At 41.8% G+C, this 21,652-nt stretch overlaps 3 protein-coding genes and 1 non-coding gene across 17 annotated transcripts in view; all 4 read right to left on the bottom strand.

Annotated features, from left to right (window-relative positions):
- Window positions 1-660: 660 nt before the first annotated feature.
- On the bottom strand, window positions 661-6,219 carry ppdpfb (pancreatic progenitor cell differentiation and proliferation factor b). Its single transcript, XM_071472292.1, has 5 exons — window positions 6,060-6,219; window positions 4,500-4,588; window positions 3,561-3,638; window positions 1,596-1,689; window positions 661-1,203 (listed from the first exon to the last, which is right to left on the bottom strand). Exons 2-5 carry the CDS (start codon window positions 4,552-4,554, stop codon window positions 1,089-1,091), a joined length of 342 nt encoding a protein of 113 aa, XP_071328393.1. The 5' UTR covers window positions 4,555-4,588; window positions 6,060-6,219; the 3' UTR covers window positions 661-1,088.
- A 1,128-nt stretch (window positions 6,220-7,347) lies between these two features.
- On the bottom strand, window positions 7,348-7,432 carry trnas-aga (transfer RNA serine (anticodon AGA)). The gene has a single exon. It is a non-coding gene; the product is annotated as a tRNA-Ser (tRNA).
- Window positions 7,433-8,858: 1,426 nt separating this feature from the next.
- On the bottom strand, window positions 8,859-14,594 carry LOC139614753 (uncharacterized). 2 transcript variants are annotated; one of them, XM_071472301.1, is made up of 3 exons: window positions 12,490-14,594; window positions 10,967-12,310; window positions 8,859-10,790 (listed from the first exon to the last, which is right to left on the bottom strand). In XM_071472301.1, the coding sequence occupies exon 3, from the start codon at window positions 10,218-10,220 to the stop codon at window positions 9,174-9,176; it is 1,047 nt and encodes a 348-aa protein (XP_071328402.1). In that variant the 5' UTR covers window positions 10,221-10,790; window positions 10,967-12,310; window positions 12,490-14,594; the 3' UTR covers window positions 8,859-9,173. The 2 variants fall into 2 exon arrangements, with proteins under 2 accessions (XP_071328402.1, XP_071328401.1); XM_071472300.1 differs by having other exon boundaries at window positions 10,967-14,594.
- Window positions 14,595-17,637: 3,043 nt separating this feature from the next.
- Window positions 17,638-21,652, bottom strand: part of tpd52l2b (tpd52 like 2b) — a 30,211-nt gene continuing 26,196 nt past the window's right edge. For all 13 annotated transcript variants that reach the window (XM_071472285.1, XM_071472277.1, XM_071472278.1 and 10 more), the window contains one exon: window positions 17,638-20,922. In XM_071472285.1, coding sequence (XP_071328386.1) covers window positions 20,836-20,922 — 87 coding nt within the window. In that variant the 3' untranslated portion in view covers window positions 17,638-20,835. The remainder of the gene's footprint in view (window positions 20,923-21,652) is intronic.

Here is a 21,652-nt window from a genome sequence, read left to right as displayed (position 1 = left end):
TCATTAAAGGTATATATTAAATCATTTATTCATGGGAAACAAATGTAAAAATTTTGGAAGCAAAAGACATCTAAAATCTAGTCCTTTCACATTTAAACATTTAAATTCAAAACCAAAAAAAACAGAAGCTGAAACTTTGTGGATGGGGCCAGTTGAGCGCAGTTTGTTTGCAGGAATGTTTTTTTTTTTTTTTTTTAAATCCATGGCGACAGCTGAACTCAGTTTCCAGATGTGGTGGGTGTTCAGACACTTAGCCAAGAGTTACACAACTCCAGACTCTGCATTCACCAGCAACAGCAGTTAGAGGACACAAAGTGCTGCTCTTTTGGTGTTTACTTTGTTCCTGGAATAGCCCTGTTCAAAACCAGTGAACCACTCCCTGGCAAACACAGACACTGTTATCTCCAGGTCCTTGTAGGGCTATTTCACCCAACTGCTGTGGACACGACTTGACAAATTATAAAGTGTGTCCTGAAAGCCGCAGAGAAAGCTGTGTGTGTGCCGGGACAAATACAGAATTCAAATTAAAGTTCCATAGTGATTTTTAAACAAACTTTAATTGTGTGTATTTTTTTGGATTGGTGACTGTACCAATCTATACACTGTTTTGCTTTTCATGTAGAGTATGAGAAGAACAAAAAGTGAACCAGACACAGAACATTTGGCTGCAAGAGTCTACTTTATTGCATTTGCAATCACAGGGTGACGAGGTGAAAAATGTTTAACAAAGGCATGTGGATGCATATGCACCACAGTGAGTTTCTGCACCACAGTATTACAAACACAGAACAGTACAAATGTAAAAAAAAAAAAAAAAAAGCTTATCAGTTGCATCATCGTATTCTTGTTTTTTTTTTTTCTTTTTTAATTTTCAGTTCTTTTTTTTTGGTTGTCAATAAAAAAACACAAGGTTACCAAAACAAAAATAAGTAAGGCAGCCTATACTACAATGAATAATATTAAAAAAAATTAAATAAAAAAAAAAACCTAAAGGTTGTAAACGGGACATCCTCCCGTCACCTAGCGTTGGTCGTTGGTTCGATTCCCCCCCGAGGTGTGGTGTGGATCATCGGAATGAGACTGCAGGATCAGGAGGAGGTGGGGCTTCCTGCATCGCTGCTCTCACTCACCTGGCGTTGCATAACCATCTCCCTGGCAACGCAGGTGATCTGACCATTCGTCACCGCACCAGGGACCCCCGCCCTGAGAGAGACAAAGAAAGACAGAGACTGAGAAAAGCTATTCATGATGATACCTTATGGATTGATTTCATGCACAGCTAAGCAAACAGACAGACCAAGACAGATTTTATTGTCGACAACCTGTCAAGAGGTTTTAGTGGAAGACAGGTACAATGACTCAGCTTTATATAATGTAACACTGGGACTGGGACTTGTCTGCAGATTAAAGGCAAAGTAAAAAAAAAAAAAAAATTTTTTTAAATGCAGCTCCAAACTGAAGAGTGGATACTCCAACAAAGGCATTGTTTCACTATGAAACTAAAGACTAAAGGGAACAGAAGAACTAAGGTATGGTGGAACTGTAAGGGGACGAGTCAGTGATGTGTGTGTGTGTGTGTGTGTACTTATACTTACTTCATCTGTGCCTCCTCAGTCAGTGGGGTCATCCCTGGCTGCTTCCCAAAGAAGAAACTGGACCACCAATGGCCAGAGTCTTGCTTGGGGAGCCCTGTGGAGACAGAGCATGAAGGCATGAGGCTTCCATCTTATACAGAGAGCACAGCTACCACTGTCTATTTCATTTAGATTCCTGTGAGTGGAATTATGAATTGTTTAGTCAAACCCTTTATCTTTGTTAAGACCAACCATGACCATGACAGTAACAGTAACAAATGCACCTTCATTAACAGGAGTCAGCCTCTGAATTAATTAGACATGTTAACAGCCTAGGACAGTGTGGATGAAGGTTTCGACATTCCTCATAGGATTAAAGCGACTTACTTACTCATTACAAGCTGAGGAAAGTACTATCAACGGGAGTCACTGAAGTGAAACAGCAGACCAAAGAGTGTGTGTATGTGTTAAGAGTTGAGTGTGTGTTTCATCAGCCACAGTCTGAGGGAGAAATGACCCAGGCTTCACCTCTCAGGATTCGTCTGCATGTTTGGCTCTGTGTCAAACTGACTGTGACACTTCATTTAGTCTCTGAACGGCTGGATTTACATGTACAGTACAACTGCTGTGTGCCACAATTAGCTTCTAGGTCAGGATGGTGCCAGTCAGGAGTCATATGTGTGATTTGGTCTCCTGTATTTTATCCAATGAATAAAAGGTTTTAATTATAATTCTTGTATGATCCAAATGAGGTACAGGCCTATAACTAGATATTTGAAGACAAAAGTAGATTAAAACACCAAGCAAGTGCTGCAAATTTTCTAATCCAGAACCACAATTGAATATTATACTTTACTAGAAATTAAGTTTGCTTTTCTCTATGATTTTTTTAGCTGTTTTGTGGCTGTAAAAACTGCCTACGCCCCACAAAACTGAACTCCACTGCAGGATAAACAGTGATATAAGTCATGTGCACTGAACTGTATGTGTGCACACCCATTTTAATCCCCTTTCACCTATTTTCATGTATAGCTGTGTAAACTGTGTGTGTGTGTGTGTATAACAATTTTAGCACCCAGAAACCATCTGTGGTTTCAAAACAGGCATGCTGACACCAACCTCAGCCAGCATGCAACTGTTGGCCCAGATGGTTTTCACATAAGGCCTCACTGAGACGCTGATCCAGGATTACTGGTGAAATCAGCAGATTTTACCTGGTGCACAGTGTCATATTGGTGTAGCAGGGGCCGAATGCACTTGTGCCAAGGCTGCAGTGCTTTTTATATTAATATCGACATCTGAGTCCTAACCCAGAAAACTTAATGGGAGTATGAGGTTGAAGAAATCCCCTCAACTTGAGAGGGAAGTGACTGAAAACGTCTTTCCTGCTGGATTAGAAAGAGCCAGATAAGACCAGAAATGACTCGATGTAGGTGTATTCCACGATGACTCAACCACCATAACCGTGTGTGATCTGAGGCAACAGCTGACTCAAACTCAGTAATCCTGAGGTTACTGAAACTGTGTAGCTCTGTCTGCAAAATTATGAGATCTATGAGCAATGTTGCGATGTGGGTTAACCAGTGTCACAAGCTTATGAAATTGTTGGCCAAACACAGGAAAGAAGAAGTGAGCAAGCTGAGAAGACACATTCAGTCATGTCGAGATCCTCTGACATACAAACACATCTGGATCTGGTGCAGTGACACACTCCTGGGACTGTTGTTTCTCTTAAGCAGAACACACTGTTCCTTCCATAAACCATTCTTTTTTATTACTCATTATGTGTAATCTAATGCATGTCGACTGCCATCATTCTCTGATCTGTGTTAGTGTTAGTGTTTAACTGATAATCAACCACATTCAGAGGCTTTTCCACACTGACAAACAGAATTCTTCAGGGAAACGGTTAATATCGGTTTTTACTTTGTATAAAACCTGTCAAAATTTAGGATAAAACACAAAATTCTTCTGTTTTTCACACACCTGGATGGTGAGGAATGACCTCTCCGCTGTACTCCGAACTGCCGCAAGAGCTGCTGCTGGACGTAGAGCCGATGCGCCCTGCAGGAAGAAAGAACAAGCAGATGACGAGCAGTAGTTGGTTTAGTCATAGTCACACAAACTGGGAGAACTTAATGTTTTTGCATGATAACCAACCATTCCCCTTGAAATGGGAGGGGGTGGAGGTAACATGGACACAGAAAATTCAAATCCATTTTCCTCTGGTTATATAACCATAGCCTGAGGGGAAACTCTGAACACTAATGCATGGTTTTGATTTGATTTACCGAGACAGGTTACAAGCCTGCACTCTGGGGAACATAAATAGAACAATTACATGCAGTATATGTATTAAGAGACAGGCACCTACTATATTCCCGAAGCCAAAGATGTGATCTCTTGTGATTATAGTTTGGCTGTAAACAGAAGATTCTACCCTGACAAAACATAACATCACTCATCACTGATACAGGATGGGATATTCCACTGGTTCCAAGGCAAATGAGTCACTCGAAGTTGTTGTTAATGTGAATTCTAGTGGTTTTAAAAAAAAATCTAAATCTAATATTTGTCATACAGAGGAAATGACTGGTCAGTTTAGAAATTCAGTGGAACTCCTGCTTTAACTTTTCTGACAGTGTGCATTTTTCTAAACACATACAAACAGTGAGCTGGTTACTGCTACTATTTGTATTAAACAAATTACTCAGCCTGAGACCTTGATTCTCTCACCCTGAGTATAACCCACACATACTGGCCACCCTTTACTTGGACGAACCCAAAGAAAACTACACTGACATTATGACTCATCACACCCAAATTTTATCTAGTGGGACTAGAAATTCACTCAGCAGGCGGGGGGAGTTGGTTTGGTCTAGTGCACTGTTGTGATAAGGGACAACAAGGAGGAGAGAGACTCACTTCGGTAGTAGTCAGTGGTCGCCACAAGTGAACCGCCTGCTGGAATAGCTGCCATTCTTCTGTTGTTGGTCGCTGTGCTTGATGGAAACCTGGAGAGAAACAAAACTGCGTGAGCAAAACCAGACTGGGCTGCATCACTCACCAAAGCATTAGGGACATTTTATTAGTCATACCTTTCCCGGACAAACATCCATACATCAGTCAAAGCTGGATATTATAATCATTTCATTACTGGGGCAATTTTGTCACATGTGATAGCATTTCTAACCGCATATAGTAAAGCGGTTAGTGAAATCAGGCTTTAATCGTTTGGTATGCAAAGTGAAAAATGTCTGTTGACCTATTTAAATGTCTTATTTTGTCCATCCAACAGTTCAAAGCACAAAAGATATTCAGTTAACTATCACAGAAACCTGCAAATGTTCACATTGGAGATCCTGGAAAGTAAATATGATGATATGTGAGGCTGTGACTTATGATTATTTCCAAATTACCTAATAATAACTATTTTCATAACTGACTTATCATTTAAGTAGTTTTTTAAGAGTAATGTTCTAAAAAAAAAATGCTGTTTTCAGTCTCTCAAATATAAATATTTTATTATCGCCATACGCTAAATATCTTAAAGATTGTAGACAGACAACGCAAAACATTTAAAGACACCTTTTTGGGACAAGTAACCATGAAAATAATCTGCAAATTAATTAATAATAACAATCAAATAAAATTAATTAATACACCAGAAAAGTATTTTGTCTGTAAACCATAGTCAATGGGCTAACTAATTAATCAGCTACAATGTGGCTGAAATCTGAGAACATCCTTAACTCCAGATGTTATGCACTGCAGATAAAAACAAACTAAAGGGTTCCAACAAGAACATACATTGTACGTTAAATGCACATAAACCGGACAGGTCTCATAGTGGATGCGCATTTTATAAAACCATAAAGATATTATCATTTTATTTTTACGGTTTTAAGATGCTGATTGTTGCACAGCACGTCCACAGCCCCAACACACTGACATCATCCCACGGTTTGCAGGGGTCTTGTTTACATTAAACTGTCACTGCACCAAACCGACATTTTGACGGTTTTCTGTTTCATGACAAATATGAGACTAAAACCGTGATTTCAGGACATGGTGACTGTAAATAGAGAGTGTCATAAAAGTGGGGTGAAGGAAAAATAATTAAGGTTGGTGTCTTTTTCCTACACCGAGGACATTTTGTCTCTAACAAAGACAAAAACAAAATTGCTAAAAATCTGTTGATAATAAAACTGTCAGTTACCATTTAAGTGTCGACACCACTGTTATTCTGTTATTGTTATTCCGTTGATGAAAACACGAATACAACGAGGAAAGGCTCCATACAGAGGTTTATTCATCTCCGTCTATTAACCAAAACAAAGACACCCATACAGCTCTACAATAGCTGCCATTATCACAAGCTAGCTAGCATCGCTAGCTCGCCCCCTCCGCAGGAACCCACCACCCATAAAACCCCCTCAGTGTTACCACCATTTTATAAGTCCGCAACAACAGGAAAAAACTCACCTTTCAGTGACCCAGACGTGCTTGATGTTCAGTAGCACCCAATTCAACTCAGTCGGCGAGGCTGGGGGAGTAAACGCTAGGCGACGGGGCCCATTTGAAAATAAGTTTTGGGTGAATGTAACCCTCCAAGGTCCGAGAGGATGTCAGCGCTGCTTCTTGCTGGAAGCGACCGTCGGCTTGTGCTTTTATAGGGAGGGTAGTGACGTAGAATCACCCGTGGGCGGGGCTAACTGCTGCTCCCTGCTCACTCAGCCCCCCCCGCATTTCAGAGGGACCGGATCTCCACGACCCGAGTTCGCCACCTAGCGAATATTTGACCATAAAACGTGAAACTGCTGAATAGCCACTGGACGGTGGTGTTGGTTGGTGAAATGTCACAGCTCTTTATGAAGTGACTTAAATTTATTGTTTAAAAAAAATCATAGAGCTCATTTAAAAGACACAAAATCACCATAAACACGCGCAAAATAACCACAAAGAGATGCAAACTGACCACAAAGCAACACAACATAACCAGAAAAAATGCAAAAGTCTTTCTTTTTGTGAACAAATTTTAGCTGGGTAAAATGTATGAATACGTTTGAAAGAAACTGTTGATTTTGTTAAATTATCATTAGAAATATAGAAGTTTCCACAAAATAATTGCAGTGTGAGATTACATATGTTAGTGTGGTCATATCTTTTTTAAAAGACAGCTCTTGGATTTATTGTTACTACAGGGATGCAAAGGAGAACACGTTTTCCCAGAAGCAAAATGACAGATTATTGGAGCTGACCAAACCGAGAGAACTAACCTCCGTACGAGTACTGTCGCTCCCTCCTGTGGTGAGATTTATGAATTGCAGTTGTTAGTCGGGGAAATGCAACATACAGAGGACCGTTTGTCTGATGGAGGGATGTTACCTGTATATTTACTGTGTGCAAAACAAAACATGACAAAACAAAGGGTGGTCAGTAAGTATTTGCCTGACAGGTCTGAATGGATTTATTTTGATATGCAGTGCTATGTGATTGTTATAGGTACTAGAAGTGAAGTGATAATGTTTTAAAAAGTAATGCCATGATTGTTTTTATTTACACTTGTTTCTACAGGTACTTGACCTGAAAGTCGCTCCAGCATCTCGGAGAGACCAGAACATGTGTCGCTATATTTCTTCGTGGCTTTGGACTAGCCGTCATACACGTTGTCTATACGGTGCAGGGAGATAATGTTGCGGTCTCTGTTGAGAAATGTTTTTGTAATGTTTTTATATACAGTCTATGGTTGAAACCAAGAGAAAAGAGATGACGTTGTCGGCAGGATTCGAACCTGCGCGGGGAGACCCCAATGGATTTCTAGTCCATCGCCTTAACCACTCGGCCAAAAATGGGGCAAAAGGGACTGCTAGGGGGGGGGGGGGGGAAAGGAAAAAAGGGGGAAAAGGAGGGGAAGGAAAAAGAGATGGATGCCATCCACACAACAGTCTTTTCACTTATTTATTTAGTTAACTTGTTTTCATAAAAATACCAAAAATTGCAGGTAAACTAATGCATCTCAGGTTGTTGTTATTGTTTATATAATCAACAATTATTTTCATATTCAACTATGATACAAACAATTTTAAAATCAGCACACTCCACATTCTCTCTTGAAACTGAATCTGATAATAACCAAACGAACTAAATAAATTCTGTAAAGAAATAACTCAACTACTGTAAATAAATAGCCAAATAAACTAAAAAAAAAAACCTAAATGAAATAAATAACTTCTGTAAATAAATAAAATACTGTAAATAACCAAATAAACTAAAAACAAATAATTGAAATAAATAACTTCTGTAAATAAATAAACTACTGTAAATAAGTAACCAAATAAACTAAAAAAACTAAATAAAATAAACTACTGTAAATAACCAAATAAACTTAAAAACTAAATGAAATAAATAAACTAGCTAAATACCTTCACTTGTTTATGTAGTTAACTTGTTTTCATAGATATAACAAAAATGGCAGGTAAACTAACGCTTCTCAGGTTGTTATTGTTTATATGAACAACAATTTTATTACTAACAATATTATCAACTATAATACAAACAATTTTAAAATAAGCAAGCTCCACATTCTCACTTCAAACTGAATCTGATAATAACCTAATAAACTAAATAAATTCTGTAAATCAATAACTAAACTACTGTAAATAAGTATCCAAATAAACTAGAAAAAACGAAATAAAATAAACTACTGTAAATAAATAACCAAATAAACTTAAAAAAAATAAATAAAAAATAAACTAGCTAAATACCTTCACTTATTTATGTTGTTAACTTGTTTTCATAGAAATAACAAAAATGGCAGGTAAACTAACACTTCCCAGGTTGTTATTGTTTATATGAACAACAAATATATTACTAACAATTATATTATCAACTTTAATACAAACAATTTTAAAATCAGCACACTCCACATTCTCTCCTGAAACTGAATCTGATAATAACCAAACAAACTAAATAAATTCTGTAAAGAAATAATATAACTCCTGTAAATAAAATACTGTAAATAGCCAAATAAACTAAAAAAAAAAAAAAACCAAACAAAATAAATAACTCTTGTAAATAAATAAAATACTGTAAACAGCCAAATAAACTAAAAAATAAATAAATAAAATAAATAACTCCTGTAAATAACCAAACAAAAACTAAATAAAATAAATAACTCTTGTAAATAAATAAAAATACTGTAAATAGCCAAATAAACTAAAAAATAAATAAATAAAATAAATAACTCCTGTAAATAACCAAACAAAAACTAAATAAAATAAATAACTCCTGTAAATAAATAAAATACTGTAAATAACCAAAGAAAATTTAAATAAATAACTCCTGTAAATAAAATACTGTAAATAAATAGCCAAATAAACTAAAAAATAAAATAAATAACTCCTGTAAATAAATACTGTAAATAACCAAACAAAAACTAAATAAAAGAAATAACTCCTGTAAATAAAATACTGTAAATAAATAACCAAACACTAAATAAAATAAATAACTCCTGTAAATAAATAAAAAATACTGTAAATAAATAACCAAATAAACAAAAAAACAACACCACAACAAAACAAACAAACAAAAAAAACTTCACTGCTTCTCAAGAGTCTCCTTCCATTCTGTGATGGTCTGTCCAGATGCTGGACAGTACCACTTTCCTTTCATCTGGGTATGGCCAGTGCTTTTACTTTTTGACTGACCACAGGTTCTACACAGGTAATGGTAGGTGTCTTTGCAGTGTCGCTTTTTTGGTGGCTCCCCTCTTGCCACACGCTCCTGGTCTTCCAGTGCTGCCTTTTGCAGTCTCCATTTTCGGAAACGATTCAAGTGAACCGGTGACTGACCTGATGATGACGTTGTTGGTGGTGTTGATGCTGGAGATGGTGGTATAATGTATTGATTATACGAGGCTGAAGGGTAGTACTGCTGAGAGGGAGGTGGTGGCAGCTGTGAGGAACAGGCAGGAAATGGGGCTGGTGGTGGAGGGCAACTCTGCTCATGAAAGGACCAGGCAGGTGATGGGGCTGGTGGTGCAGGGTACCTCTGCTCATGAGAGGACCAGGCAGGAGATGGGGCTGGTGGTGGAGGGTACCTCTGCTCATGAGAGGACCAGGCAGGAGATGGGGCTGGTGGTGGAGGGTACCTCTGCTCATGAGAGGACCAGGCAGGAGATGGGGCTGGTGGTGGAGGGTACCTCTGCTCATCCACGGACCAGGCAGGAGATGGGGCTGGTGGTGGAGGGTACCTCTGCTCATCCACGGACCAGGCAGGAGATGGGGCTGGTGGTGGAGGGTACCTCTGCTCATCCACGGACCAGGCAGGAGATGGGGCTGGTGGTGGAGGGTACCTCTGCTCATCCACGGACCAGGCAGGAGATGGGGCTGGTGGTGGAGGGTACCTCTGCTCATCCACGGACCAGGCAGGAGATGGGGCTGGTGGTGGAGGGTACCTCTGCTCATCCACGGACCAGGCAGGTGATGGAGCTGGTGGCAGATGACCCTGCTGGTATGAGGATGAGGCAGAAGAATGCCGTGCATACGACCCAGGAGGACAGTGCTGTGCTGAGCCAGTTCTAACTCTGTGGCGTGGGCGTATCACTGCCTCGCCCTCCCGGTTTTCTGGCTCCTGAAACTCCATGACTACGTGTCCATGTTCCACAGGTGCAGAAGCACGCTCCCTTGCTTTTGGAAGGGAATCCTTTACTGTAGACACACTCTGGGGTAGTTGTACTCCTTGCAGCAATGAGTCACGGTCTGTTCTTTTTTGTCTTTCATACAACCTGGAAAAAATACAATACAAAATATTTACTAGTTCAAGTACAACCGCAAAGGTTGTAGCTCAATCAAACCCTTCCTGGTTAAATGTAAGCATGTTAAAATAATTAAATATATTTATATTTCTCAAGTGTAGCTGCTCAAGTGAATGAGGGAAGCCAAAGATGTAGCTCACCAAGAAGAAACTGTGGTGTTGTTGACAGTGACTAGAACCAAGTTGGTGAGGTCCTGTATTGTCCGGCTGTCTTCAAGGAGTTGCTTAATGTGGCGGTATGTATGGACAATGGACTGCGGAATGGGCAAGGTTTTACCCTTGCAGTCTTTGGGCCTGTTTCTTGCCTGCTGATACTCCTTCAAAAGCCTGAGGCAAACACATTCTGAAACTCTGTTGGTATCAGGTCTCTGGGCAGCCTGGCCATGGGTCATGAATAGTCTGAAGAAAAAAAAAAAGAAAGTAATCAACATTATACAACTTACAGAACGGACAGTACTGGTATGCTAATTTGATTGGAGAGGCATTTGTCAGAATCTATTACAGAAGAATAATTAAACAATGATTATGATGCATGTCAATCATGTAATGCAAGCATCCACTATAGGTCAGCTCACCTTTCAGCTGCTTGTTGACCAGGTGCGGAGCCACTACGTTTCCGGGACGCTCTCCACGGCCCTGACAAGGTCCTCTTTTTAGATTTCAGGGTATATTTGCAGGGAGACTTGTCCATAGTATGCAGACTGGAATACAGCCGCACAATCTCACCCGCCTCTGTGGCTGACAATGCAGTTATGGTGCGGTTGAGGTTGACAAGGTACTCCGCCAAGTTATCAACCGCCTCCCACCCAGGAAAACCTCTTGAATCATATCTGCTGTCCTGAAAAATGAAGAACAACCACTGACAAATATGATACAATATACTTTACTGTCCCCTACAAGATTTTTTTCTTGGGCCCAGTGCCACTGCATTTAACAAATATCATTCAACATTTTATATAGAGAGTACACAGACATGTGACACAGTCAACCACCGACTAGTAGTCATATGTTTGTAGTAAAAAGCAGCACATAAGCCTGGGTCACAAGTGGAGCAGCATCACAGAATGATGAGTCATTAGTTACATTACCTGAGCTGATGTGCTGGGTCCACTGGAGGAACTGTCCTCAGTAAGTACATTTCTTGCCGTACTAACCGGACTGTGAGAGACACTCGCTGCATCAACACTGGCTTCCTGGGAATTAGTGAGAAACAGTTATGAGAAAGAAAAATTCCCTGTATTATAGAATTGCTACTATACTGTACTGTAAAATTCATTGGTCCTATAGAATTTCAGTGATAGATGATCATGCAATGGTCAGATTACCTGAGATGATGTATGAAGCGATGTGTTGGGTGAATCAGCACAGAGAAACGGGCTGTGGGGGGGTGAAATGTACAACTCGGCCTCACACTGGGGGGCTTCAGGTGGGCTCTCTCTGAGGATGTCAGCTGCATCACTTATTGTGACATCAAGACACTCCTCCTCCTGAACTTCAACCTGCGGGTCTGGCAGAATGATGCCAAGTTCACTGTGCTGTTGTGGACCCAGGAGGTCTCCTCTGTCAGACTGAGCCAGCAGATACTCCACAGCAATACGCTCACCTGCAATAAATAATTATGAAAAAAATAAAATCAGTTAAAAAAAACCCAAACAAAACACTATAGGAGTAGCCACAAGGAGAATGCGTGTCCTTAAGTATCTTACCAGTAGGTCTCCCAGGGGGAATGAATTCTGGCAAGAGCACACAACCAAGTACTCTGTTGCTGAGAGTGTTTAAGTTGGACATGAGGCGGACATTGTAGATTTTACAATGCGATGCACCACTCACATCCACAGCTTCAAGGGCGCGGTTCATGTTCCATCTGGATGCACCCTCAAGCATGTACATCTGAGTGTGCATAGCATTACATCTCCATCCTTGAAAAAAAACCAAATTTGAAATATTAGGTCATACATTATTAAGTGAGGGCACACAGTTCCCTATGTATGCAGTCTTTTCTCAAAAACTTCAGTAGAAAATTATGTTCTTGTGACTTTAATTTAATGGCAGATATAAAGGATATGAATCATGTCAAAGATCTATAATTTCCACTTACCTGGGATAAAGGTGCACTGGTGGCGATGGAAGCTTTCCACAGAAGATGACCCTCTGCCACATCTGAAGACATCCAGGACCTTGTCGCCCTTTTGTGACCCTGAGCCAAGTTTAGTGTACAGTTCAACACCAGGTGGATCTTGGATGCATGTCAAGTGCTTCTGTTGCACCTCCCACACATGTGTCATGCTCTCAGGGTTGATCAGGCGTAAACCTGAGGTGTCCGTCAGTTCCCACATGGACTTCAGCAATCCTTGGATCAGGCTACGGGTTTCCTCAGCCCCACGAGTTCTCCTTCTGCAATGCTTGGCCAACTCTCTGGAGCTAATGTTGGCCAGAATTTGCGCTTCTGTAGGAGTATGACCGGCATGTTTTCTCTTCAGCTCTGACCTCTTGGCTTCCTTGAGGTGACAGATGTCTTCCTGGTCCCACTCAAAAATACAACTAGACAACTTTGAGCAGAAAGTGCCGTAGAGAGGATGGTGTTCTGTCGTGAGACCAGAGGTGAATCGCCTCATGAAGTGGAAAATATCCAGTCTCACTTTGGTCTTCCATGGTCGAAACTGCACAAGAACTGGAGGTGCACCTGTACAAATGAACAACAAGGCCTGGAATGTAGTTTGCATATTATTATAAGTCAGTTTTCACCATGACAGGGAGGACCTCTAAGTCTCAAGGGTGTGATGTGAAAGTTATGACATAAAACTGGTGGGTCGAAGACAAGATATGCACATTTTTGTGTATGCATCAAATTAAATTTACAAAAGTGATTTCATACACACAGAAAACATTAAGTAAAACTACAGTAACTGCTAGTATACATTAAAGTTCACTGAGTTAAGAATGTTTGTAAATGTTTTCACACTTGTGCCTGTAACAAATAATACATTACTACACACCTGTCTCGCTGCAGCAATCTCGGTCAACATAAATGACATCTGGCTCTGGCTCCCCGGCATCCTGGTAGCGCTTAACGATGCCTTGGCACAAGTCATCTAAGCCAGCTCCCTCACCAGTAGTTAGCACACAGTTCAGTACTTGGCCATATTCATTACTGATGTTTGTCATCCACGTAGCTGTGTCTGCAATGCCACCAGCGAGCTTCTTTGTGATCTATGGAGGAGAAAGAGAAAACACACAAAATACAACAACCATTATAACCACATGACAAACATAAAAGTATGATCAAATGCCATCAATGGAAACAAAGCTTTGTTAAAGGTTTACAAATATTTGCCTGTACCTTTTTTGTCGAGTCAAGCTTTAAGATCCTGCCATATGCTGAAGTGATGACACCCTTCATCTCATCCAGGTGACCCAGGATCTCGTTGGCATGGACTGTCTCAAACCACTGTGCGAGAGGTAGGGGGCAAAAGGGTGGTGGCTGCCGATAGACTGCTTCCTCACATTGGATTAAAGCACTCCTCCTTTTGTGAAGCTCACAGTCAGACAGGTATTCAATTGTGCGCCTTGCCCACTCATCACTGTGAACTTCCTCCAGTGCTTGCTGCAGGTAACTGGAGCTGTTCCCTGCAGTCCGTGGTTTGAGCATGGTCACACACTTCCTGTCCAGAGCCAGTTGTGTGGTGAGAACAGCAGGGAATTTGTTTCTATGGGCAGGATCTAACTGACTCAAAACCTCAGTACTCCAAGGACAGACAGGGATCATGCACTTACTACACCGAGGGTAGTCACCACCAACCAAATAGTACCTGGAGTCAACATCAATGACTTCCCGTACCTTTGTGTAGATCCCAGAGTGGTGCATCTTGGTGTTGCACTTTTGGCACTTCAGTGAAATACCCCACATCCGCATTGGTGCCCACAAAAACATCCGCTGCCTAAAGTAGGTCGTAGGGTCAGGTGGTGCAGTTGTTGGCTTGAGTGGATTGGGTGGATGGAACCAGTTTTGGGAGAACTGCTGCCTCAACTGTCCTGTGGAGTCGTAAAGACACTGGGCAATCCACTCCCGGTCGGCTGCCTTGATGACGCGCATAAATTGTTTTGGGAGGAAACTCACCCAATTCACCTCTGGCAGTCTCGGGTGGACAACATATGGAGATGTGGCAGGAGGAGGAGATGGTTGTCTTGGTGGTGCAGGTGGTTGTGGTGGAGGAGGCTGCTGTGGTGGTGGTGGTGGTGGTGGTGGTGGTGGTGATGATGATGATGATGATGATGGTGGTGGTGGTGGTGATGAATCCCCAATGATTCTGCTGGTGCCTGAAAGATGGCATTCTTCAATATGATTGAGCAGCCCAATTGCACCAATGACCTTTTTTCCACACTGCCCACAACATTCCTCTGCATGATAGTCAGACAAATGCTCGAAGAACTGTTCGATATTAACGTCCTTCTTACAAACACCGCACTCTATCTGCACTGAAGTCTGGCTGCTTGTCACACTCTGAGCTGGCTGCCACCCTGCGCTTGAGCTGCTCTGTGTGGGAGGGTCTGTCCGCTGCCTTCCTGCTCCTGAGCTGCTCTGTGGGGAAGGGTCTGTCCGCTGCCTTCCTGCTCCTGAGCTGCTCTGTGGGGAAGGGTCTGTCCGCTGCCTTCCTGCTCCTGAGCTGCTCTGTGTGGCAGGGCCTGCCTGCTGCCTCCCTGCTCCTGAGCTGCTCTGTGTGGCAGGGCCTGCCTGCTGCCTCCCTGCTCCTGAGCTGCTCTGTGTGGCAGGGCCTGCCTGTTGCCCCCCTGCGCTTGAGCTGCTCTGTGTGGCAGGGCCTGCCTGTTGCCCCCCTGCGCTTGAGCTGCTCTGTGTGGCAGGGCCTGCCTGTTGCCCCCCTGCGCTTGAGCTGCTCTGTGTGGCAGGGCCTGCCTGTTGCCCCCCTGCGCTTGAGCTGCTCTGTGTGGCAGGGCCTGCCTGCTGCCTCCCTGCTCCTGAGCTGCTCTGTGTGGCAGGGCCTGCCTGCTGCCTCCCTGCTCCTGAGCTGCTCTGTGTGGCAGGGCCTGCCTGTTGCCCCCCTGCGCTTGAGCTGCTCTGTGTGGCAGGGCCTGCCTGCTGCCTCCCTGCTCCTGAGCTGCTCTGTGTGGCAGGGCCTGCCTGTTGCCCCCCTGCGCTTGAGCTGCTCTGTGTGGCAGGGCCTGCCTGCTGCCTCCCTGCTCCTGAGCTGCTCTGTCCCTCTGTTTGCTGACTCCCTGTCTCCTCAGCTGACTGTGAAAAGACAGTTTACTTTCTCCCTAGATCTGAAATTAAGTTTTTCACTTCATTGTTAACAACTATGAAAAAATCCAAACCCATCTAACTGGATAAACAATGCATTTTCCTTTTTAAATATCTAAAATTGCCTATTGGAAAGCAATTACACAATGGTTTATGACAAACGCCATTTAACAAATATTCAAATTAAATATTATCATCACTTACCTTATGATATCCACATTTGCAGGGGATTTTTTTCCCAAAGATGTCATATTCACGGACTTGTTGGTTGAATATAGGAGTCAAAGGACAGGCATCAATGCGTTGCATGACAGCCTTCCATTTCCTGGTCCCCGGCTTCTTACCTGTGGTAAACCGGTACTTCCCCTGGGCATACTGGGACAGGACACCTGCCCAGTATGCGTCAGGTCTCCCTGTCTTCGTCATTTCTACAAATATCAGGGTAAACATCAAACAAACACATTTTAGCTTTATAATAGTATATATTAAAAAGTATTTCTGTGTAGCTGTGTTGCATAACTGCACTGTAGGATGGTTGGAATTTTTAACAACGGGTAAACACTGATATCAGCGGGGAGGCGGGAAAGATGCCGCGTTTTAAAATACTTCAACGGGACTATGGAGACACGTAAACCGAGAGTTTTCAAGCCCGAATAGTAAAAAAAAGTATATATATATATATATATATATATATATATATATATATAATTTGAAAATTAATAAAAGCCCATGTTATAATTTGCTTCTACATACCAATTTTCTTCAGTTTTTAAGCCGCAGAGTCACACGAATACCCTCCTCTTTTCCGCTGTCGTCTACTTCTCTTTCCTCTTGATTTATATGGCGGGCTACGGATGTTGTGGCGGACAAACAGTGTTACGGCACAGTACTGCCACCAACTGGACTGGAGTGCTGTGTTTTTAAAGGGGGCATAACGTCACGTGACTACGACAGCGGCAACAACAGTAACGCCCCTTTCTGTTAGGACTTGTTAGGAATTGTTAGGAATTGTTAGGACTTGTTAGGATTTGCGTTCCATTGTTAGGATTTGTTAAGAATAGGTTAGCAATTATTAGGAATTGTTAGGATTTGAGTTAGCTGGCCGATCACTGAAGGGTACGGCCACGACAACCATACGAGTTACAGGTCGCTTCACCGTACTGATAGATAATGTGCTGTACGGATTGATAATAGATAATTTATAGCGTTCAAACGCAACAACGACTGTGACAACGGCCATGTCTATCAATAAAAGCCACACAGGTGAAATAAAAACCGCACTGACTCAAACAGTAGCAGCGCTAGCTAGCTAGTTGTGGAACTTCCGGCGGCAACCGGAAGCCACGGCCGCTACCATCGCTGCAGCTGAGATGCATCGGCAACTTCCCTCCGTGGATGGCACCTGCTAGTGAGACGCTAAAGTTCATAGCAACTGTTTCTATTTTGACCGAGTTAAGTATAAGACTGTTTTAGTAAGGCTATAAAGTCGCCACAAGCGTTCAACGTTATTTAAGAAGTGTTTGATAGTCTGGGGAAGGACAGGCCACGTCATCCCGGTGGACACGCCCTCTGTTGTCCACAAACTGACGCTGGGACCTGGTGTTTTGTTTATGCTTAATAGGGAAATGAATTGTTACTAGAAGACAGTGGATTACCACAGTGTTTATTTTACCACAACGATTTCATGACAGCTCACTCAAAGCAATGTGACACCTGACCTTGTTAAGTCTTATATCAATCATTAATGTCTTGTATTTTATAGCCACCTTATGCGTTGACATATGTAAGTAAATATAATGTACTATAAATATGCATTGCAACACCTTTGAAGATCTATTATTTGTTTGTTTTTCACAACAACAAAGTTATGAGTTTACTTTGCGGTAGAGTTGTGTTTAATAAATGACTCAAATGATAAATGACTCAAATCAATGTATTCTGTAAATTCCGAATTACCTTTGACACATTTCAACATTGACCACAAACCACTTTGTCATTTAAAGGAATGCTTTATTGATATCCAAACATATACAACAAAAACCAAAAACTTCACCATGATCTTCCAAATCTGATCCCTTTTAATAATCTACATCAGCTAGGCCCTGGACCTAAATAAAGCTATAAGTACTCTACTGTCCTCCAGCCTCTGCAGCAGCTGGCTCTGAGCAGGCTCGTCATGTGCTGCACTTCCCATTGGCACCCAAAATAAAATCATCCTTTTCTATCCATCAGTGTCCCAAAACTGACTGCAGCTTTTCACAGGCGACAGCTACACTGCAAAAAAAAAAAAAAAAAATCCTAATCTTACATCTAAAAAGTTTAATTTGGCATTTTAGGAGTGAATGCTAAAATAAATGACTGGAGATTAGCGAGTTCTGTTGTGTGCATCTTGGCAAAGCAGAAAGTCAGAGACACATGAGATTTAGAGGCAGAGAGAGAGAGACTTTGTAACAGGTATTTCAATATTGGCAACTTGCTTTTAACTGATGGCAAATTAATTGTACAAATAATAAGTCTTCTCTTTTAGTCCACCTCTCCCAATAGAAAGAAAGCCAAAAGAAAACATAATTCACCTAACAGGAATATATTAACTACCAAAATGATCAACACAAACACGTACAAAACAAGAAAATACACTTCAGTTATGATACACTGGCAACAGTTTGAAGCAGTTTGATGGATAGTTTTTTTTTGTTTGTTTTTTTTTTTGTGTAGTTTCATGTTTGTTAATTGTAGCCCAACTCTGTCACCTAGAGCCATTTCTGTTTCACCTGGTCAGAGTCTCATCTTTTTGGCTGGTCGACAAGCAAGTTTAACCCTTCCTGGGAAGTTTTGGCTTAAATCATTCAATTACCCCAATTTCTGCAGCCTCAATAAAACACCTGCCCACACATGACTGAATTGTGGCAACACAAGAGGCAATGCTGAGACAATTCCACTGCCTCAAAAAACCAACCATGATTAGACAGAACATGTTGTAATCACATGTATCATAAACCCTACAGCCGTGGTGCAGGGCAACAGTTTGTGGTTGTACTTTGTTGCCCTTGTATCAGCAAACTTAGTTGCCAGAGAGCAGAAAAACAAAAAAGCTATAACACAGCTTCCTTCTTTTTGCACAATCAAGAGAAAAGTGACGGTGCCGCACAACTCTGCTCTAAGGTTCATCATGAAGTCTGTAAGAGCTGCTGTCGTATCACTGTGTGTTTGTGTTAAGGTGGTGCAGGTGAACAACAACAAGAGCAACAATGATTTTGTGTTAGTTTGGCCTCATGCAGTGTATGTGCGTCTGTGCAATCAGGGGGTTTAGTAGCATTTAGTGTGTTCATGTGTGCATTAAGGGGTTGTTGGCAAAGGAGGATATTTTGTGGCCCGTCATACTCTACACGTCTTAATGCTAACTCCCCTTCCTTCAATCAAACCAGTCTGTACAACTTAAAAAAAAAACAAAAAAACAGGAACATAACAAAAAAAACAACAACTAATTTCTACCAGCTAAATCATAACAGGTGAACCATTTAAAGTGAGTAAGGCTGATAGAGAAGCACTGACATTCACCAGGTAGTACACAGCAAAGCATCGTCTCACATTAAGTTCTGTGTGTGAACAGAAGGAAGGGAGCCGCAGTCTAACCAGGGTAAAAAAAAAAGAGAAAAACATGTCCAACCCTTGAGAAGCGCTTGGTTTGAGTTTGACTTGCAAATGCTGACGTTAACATGCTGCATCTGAGATCAAACGCACCTCCAGTTTGTCTGTGTTAAATTCTGTTCCTTCTCGCCCTGGTCTGATGAGTCCTGTGCCCAGACGGGTACAAAACGACTGCAGCTCAGTAATGAGTCAGTTTTACAAACATGGAAACGTGTTTTTAGACCACACATGAAAAAACTCCCGACAGACAGTAGCTCCTGTCTGTGAAACTGACCCATAGTGTTTCTTTGTTTTCCACAAGTTTGTTTTGCCTCTCCCTGCTTTTTTCTAACCTCCCAACTTGATTACTACCATTCGGCAGCATTGCTGAATATATTTATTCATATATATTTATACATATTGATAAAAGTTATGTAAAAACATTATGCAAAGCAGTGTAAAATATTTATAATACAAAATGGTTTAAGTTTTTTTTTTTTCTGTTTTTACATCCTGGGGTGTTTATAGGGTGTTACACGAGACCTCAGTCGTCTTTGCATGGTTGGTATGGTACAACTGAGATGAGATATGCACATGCATGTAGCAGTAGTAGGTCTAACCCTAAGAGGGTTGCTGAATCTTAATCCGCCCACCCCCCAAACTAACCTTTAAAGCCAGCATTCACACCGCTAGTAACCGCAGAGCTGTGACGCAAACTGGGTACAGGTTGGACAGACAGGTGGGGGCACTGTGGGGACACTAGCAGGTGCTCACAGTGTGAAATGCAAGATTTAAGCACATGATAGTAGTTAGAAACAAAGCAGACACAAAGAGTAGGTTTGAGTAGAATATAAAGTATCTTGCTTATGCCCATAAAATCCTCCTCCCACCGCCGTCTGCAGATGCTCTGGTTCTTAAACTTGAGTTGGGAGCAAAAAAAATACAGCTGATGTATCGTCGTGGCCTGATTCACCCACTAGGGGTAAAAATGAGCTGGGGGCTCCCACTGACTCACAATGTGATGCACATTTAATTTCAATTTACACGTTGTAAAATTAACCCAAACCAAAAGTGAACCTGGTGCTTCTGGGGCCTTAAGGAGTTTAAGAACCTGACATCTTACAATGCCTCTACAGCCTTTTCTCAAACCAGGTGATTCGCTGTAACAAGCTGTTTAAAAAAGGCGTCTGATGAGGAGCTTTGAGTGTCGACTTATTTGGACTGACACAGGGGTGAGGACCTAACCAGGGAGGAAGTGGAGGCGGCAGTGGCAACGTAATGTAAATAATTCAGATTTAGACATCAACAAAACGTTTTCTTTGACAGCGAGGCAGAGGAATGGAGGCCGCAGGACCACCAGAGATGGGAGCTTGCCCCACCACAAACCCACGAGTCCTTCACCTCCGCCCGTCAGCGATTACAGAACTTGGGGCAAGTGAGCAGTGGTGAGTCGGTGAGGTGGAGGGTCAAAGGTCAGGGCTGACTCTGCGATGTGAGGTGATAACAGTACAGTCTCAGGTCGTGAGGAAGGTGGCAGGAAGAGGAGGAGGAGGTGTGCATTCAGAAAGGCGGGTTCTCCTGAGTGGGAGTGGTGTCAGTGGGAGAGCTGACGACATCCCCGTTCCCTTTGGGGCCGACAACCTTATACTTCAGAGGAGGGAGAGAGAGAGAGAGGGAGAGAGAGGGAGAGAGAGAGAGAGGGAGGGAGGGAGGAGGATGATGGGAGAGAGGAAACAGACCAGAGTGTTATTGATTGTCATCACACTTTGTTTCCTGTTTACAGTCGAGCGAAAACACCACTTGGACGACACTTTAAATCCTCGTGTCCATTATTTGAGCTTTTGTCTACACTCAGAAGGAAACAAGGAAAAATACAGTCATCAAACAAAAGTAAGAAGACTGATCCCGAGAGTGAAGTATGATGTAAAGTTGCTTCAAAGCCGAAATGTCAACAGATGTTTACATTTTGTTGCCAGTTATAAATCATTTCATGTTTACATACAAACAAAAGTAGGATCTGCAAAACTCACTGCATTTCCCAGTAAATGTATAAATCTAAAGGTAAACGGCTGCATTTGGACTTTGCAGATTTACAGAATCCACTTTTAAGTCTACATGACGAGAAGTCATGATGAAGCTCAGAAAGATGAACTAGAGCTGAATTGATAAACTGGTCGATCAACAGAACAATAATCAACAACTAATTCGATAAATGATGAACCGTTTCATCGTTCTCTTTTGTTTTTTTGAGAAAAATTCCAAATATTTCCTCAAATGTCTTTTTAAAAATGTCTTTCTTTTGCTTTGTTTGATAGTAAACTGAAAATAATTTCTGTAACAGTTTGGACTGTTGGTCTGTGTGTCTGTACAGTCACAT

The sequence above is a fragment of the Trachinotus anak genome, unplaced genomic scaffold (genome assembly GCF_046630095.1).
Source record: "Trachinotus anak isolate AG129_WGS33_773 ecotype Australia unplaced genomic scaffold, CSIRO_AGI_Tana_v1 ptg000037l, whole genome shotgun sequence".
NCBI lineage: Eukaryota > Metazoa > Chordata > Actinopteri > Carangiformes > Carangidae > Trachinotus > Trachinotus anak.
The sequence above is the reverse complement of the archived record's forward strand: the minus strand, read 5'-3'. Positions and strand labels throughout refer to the sequence as shown.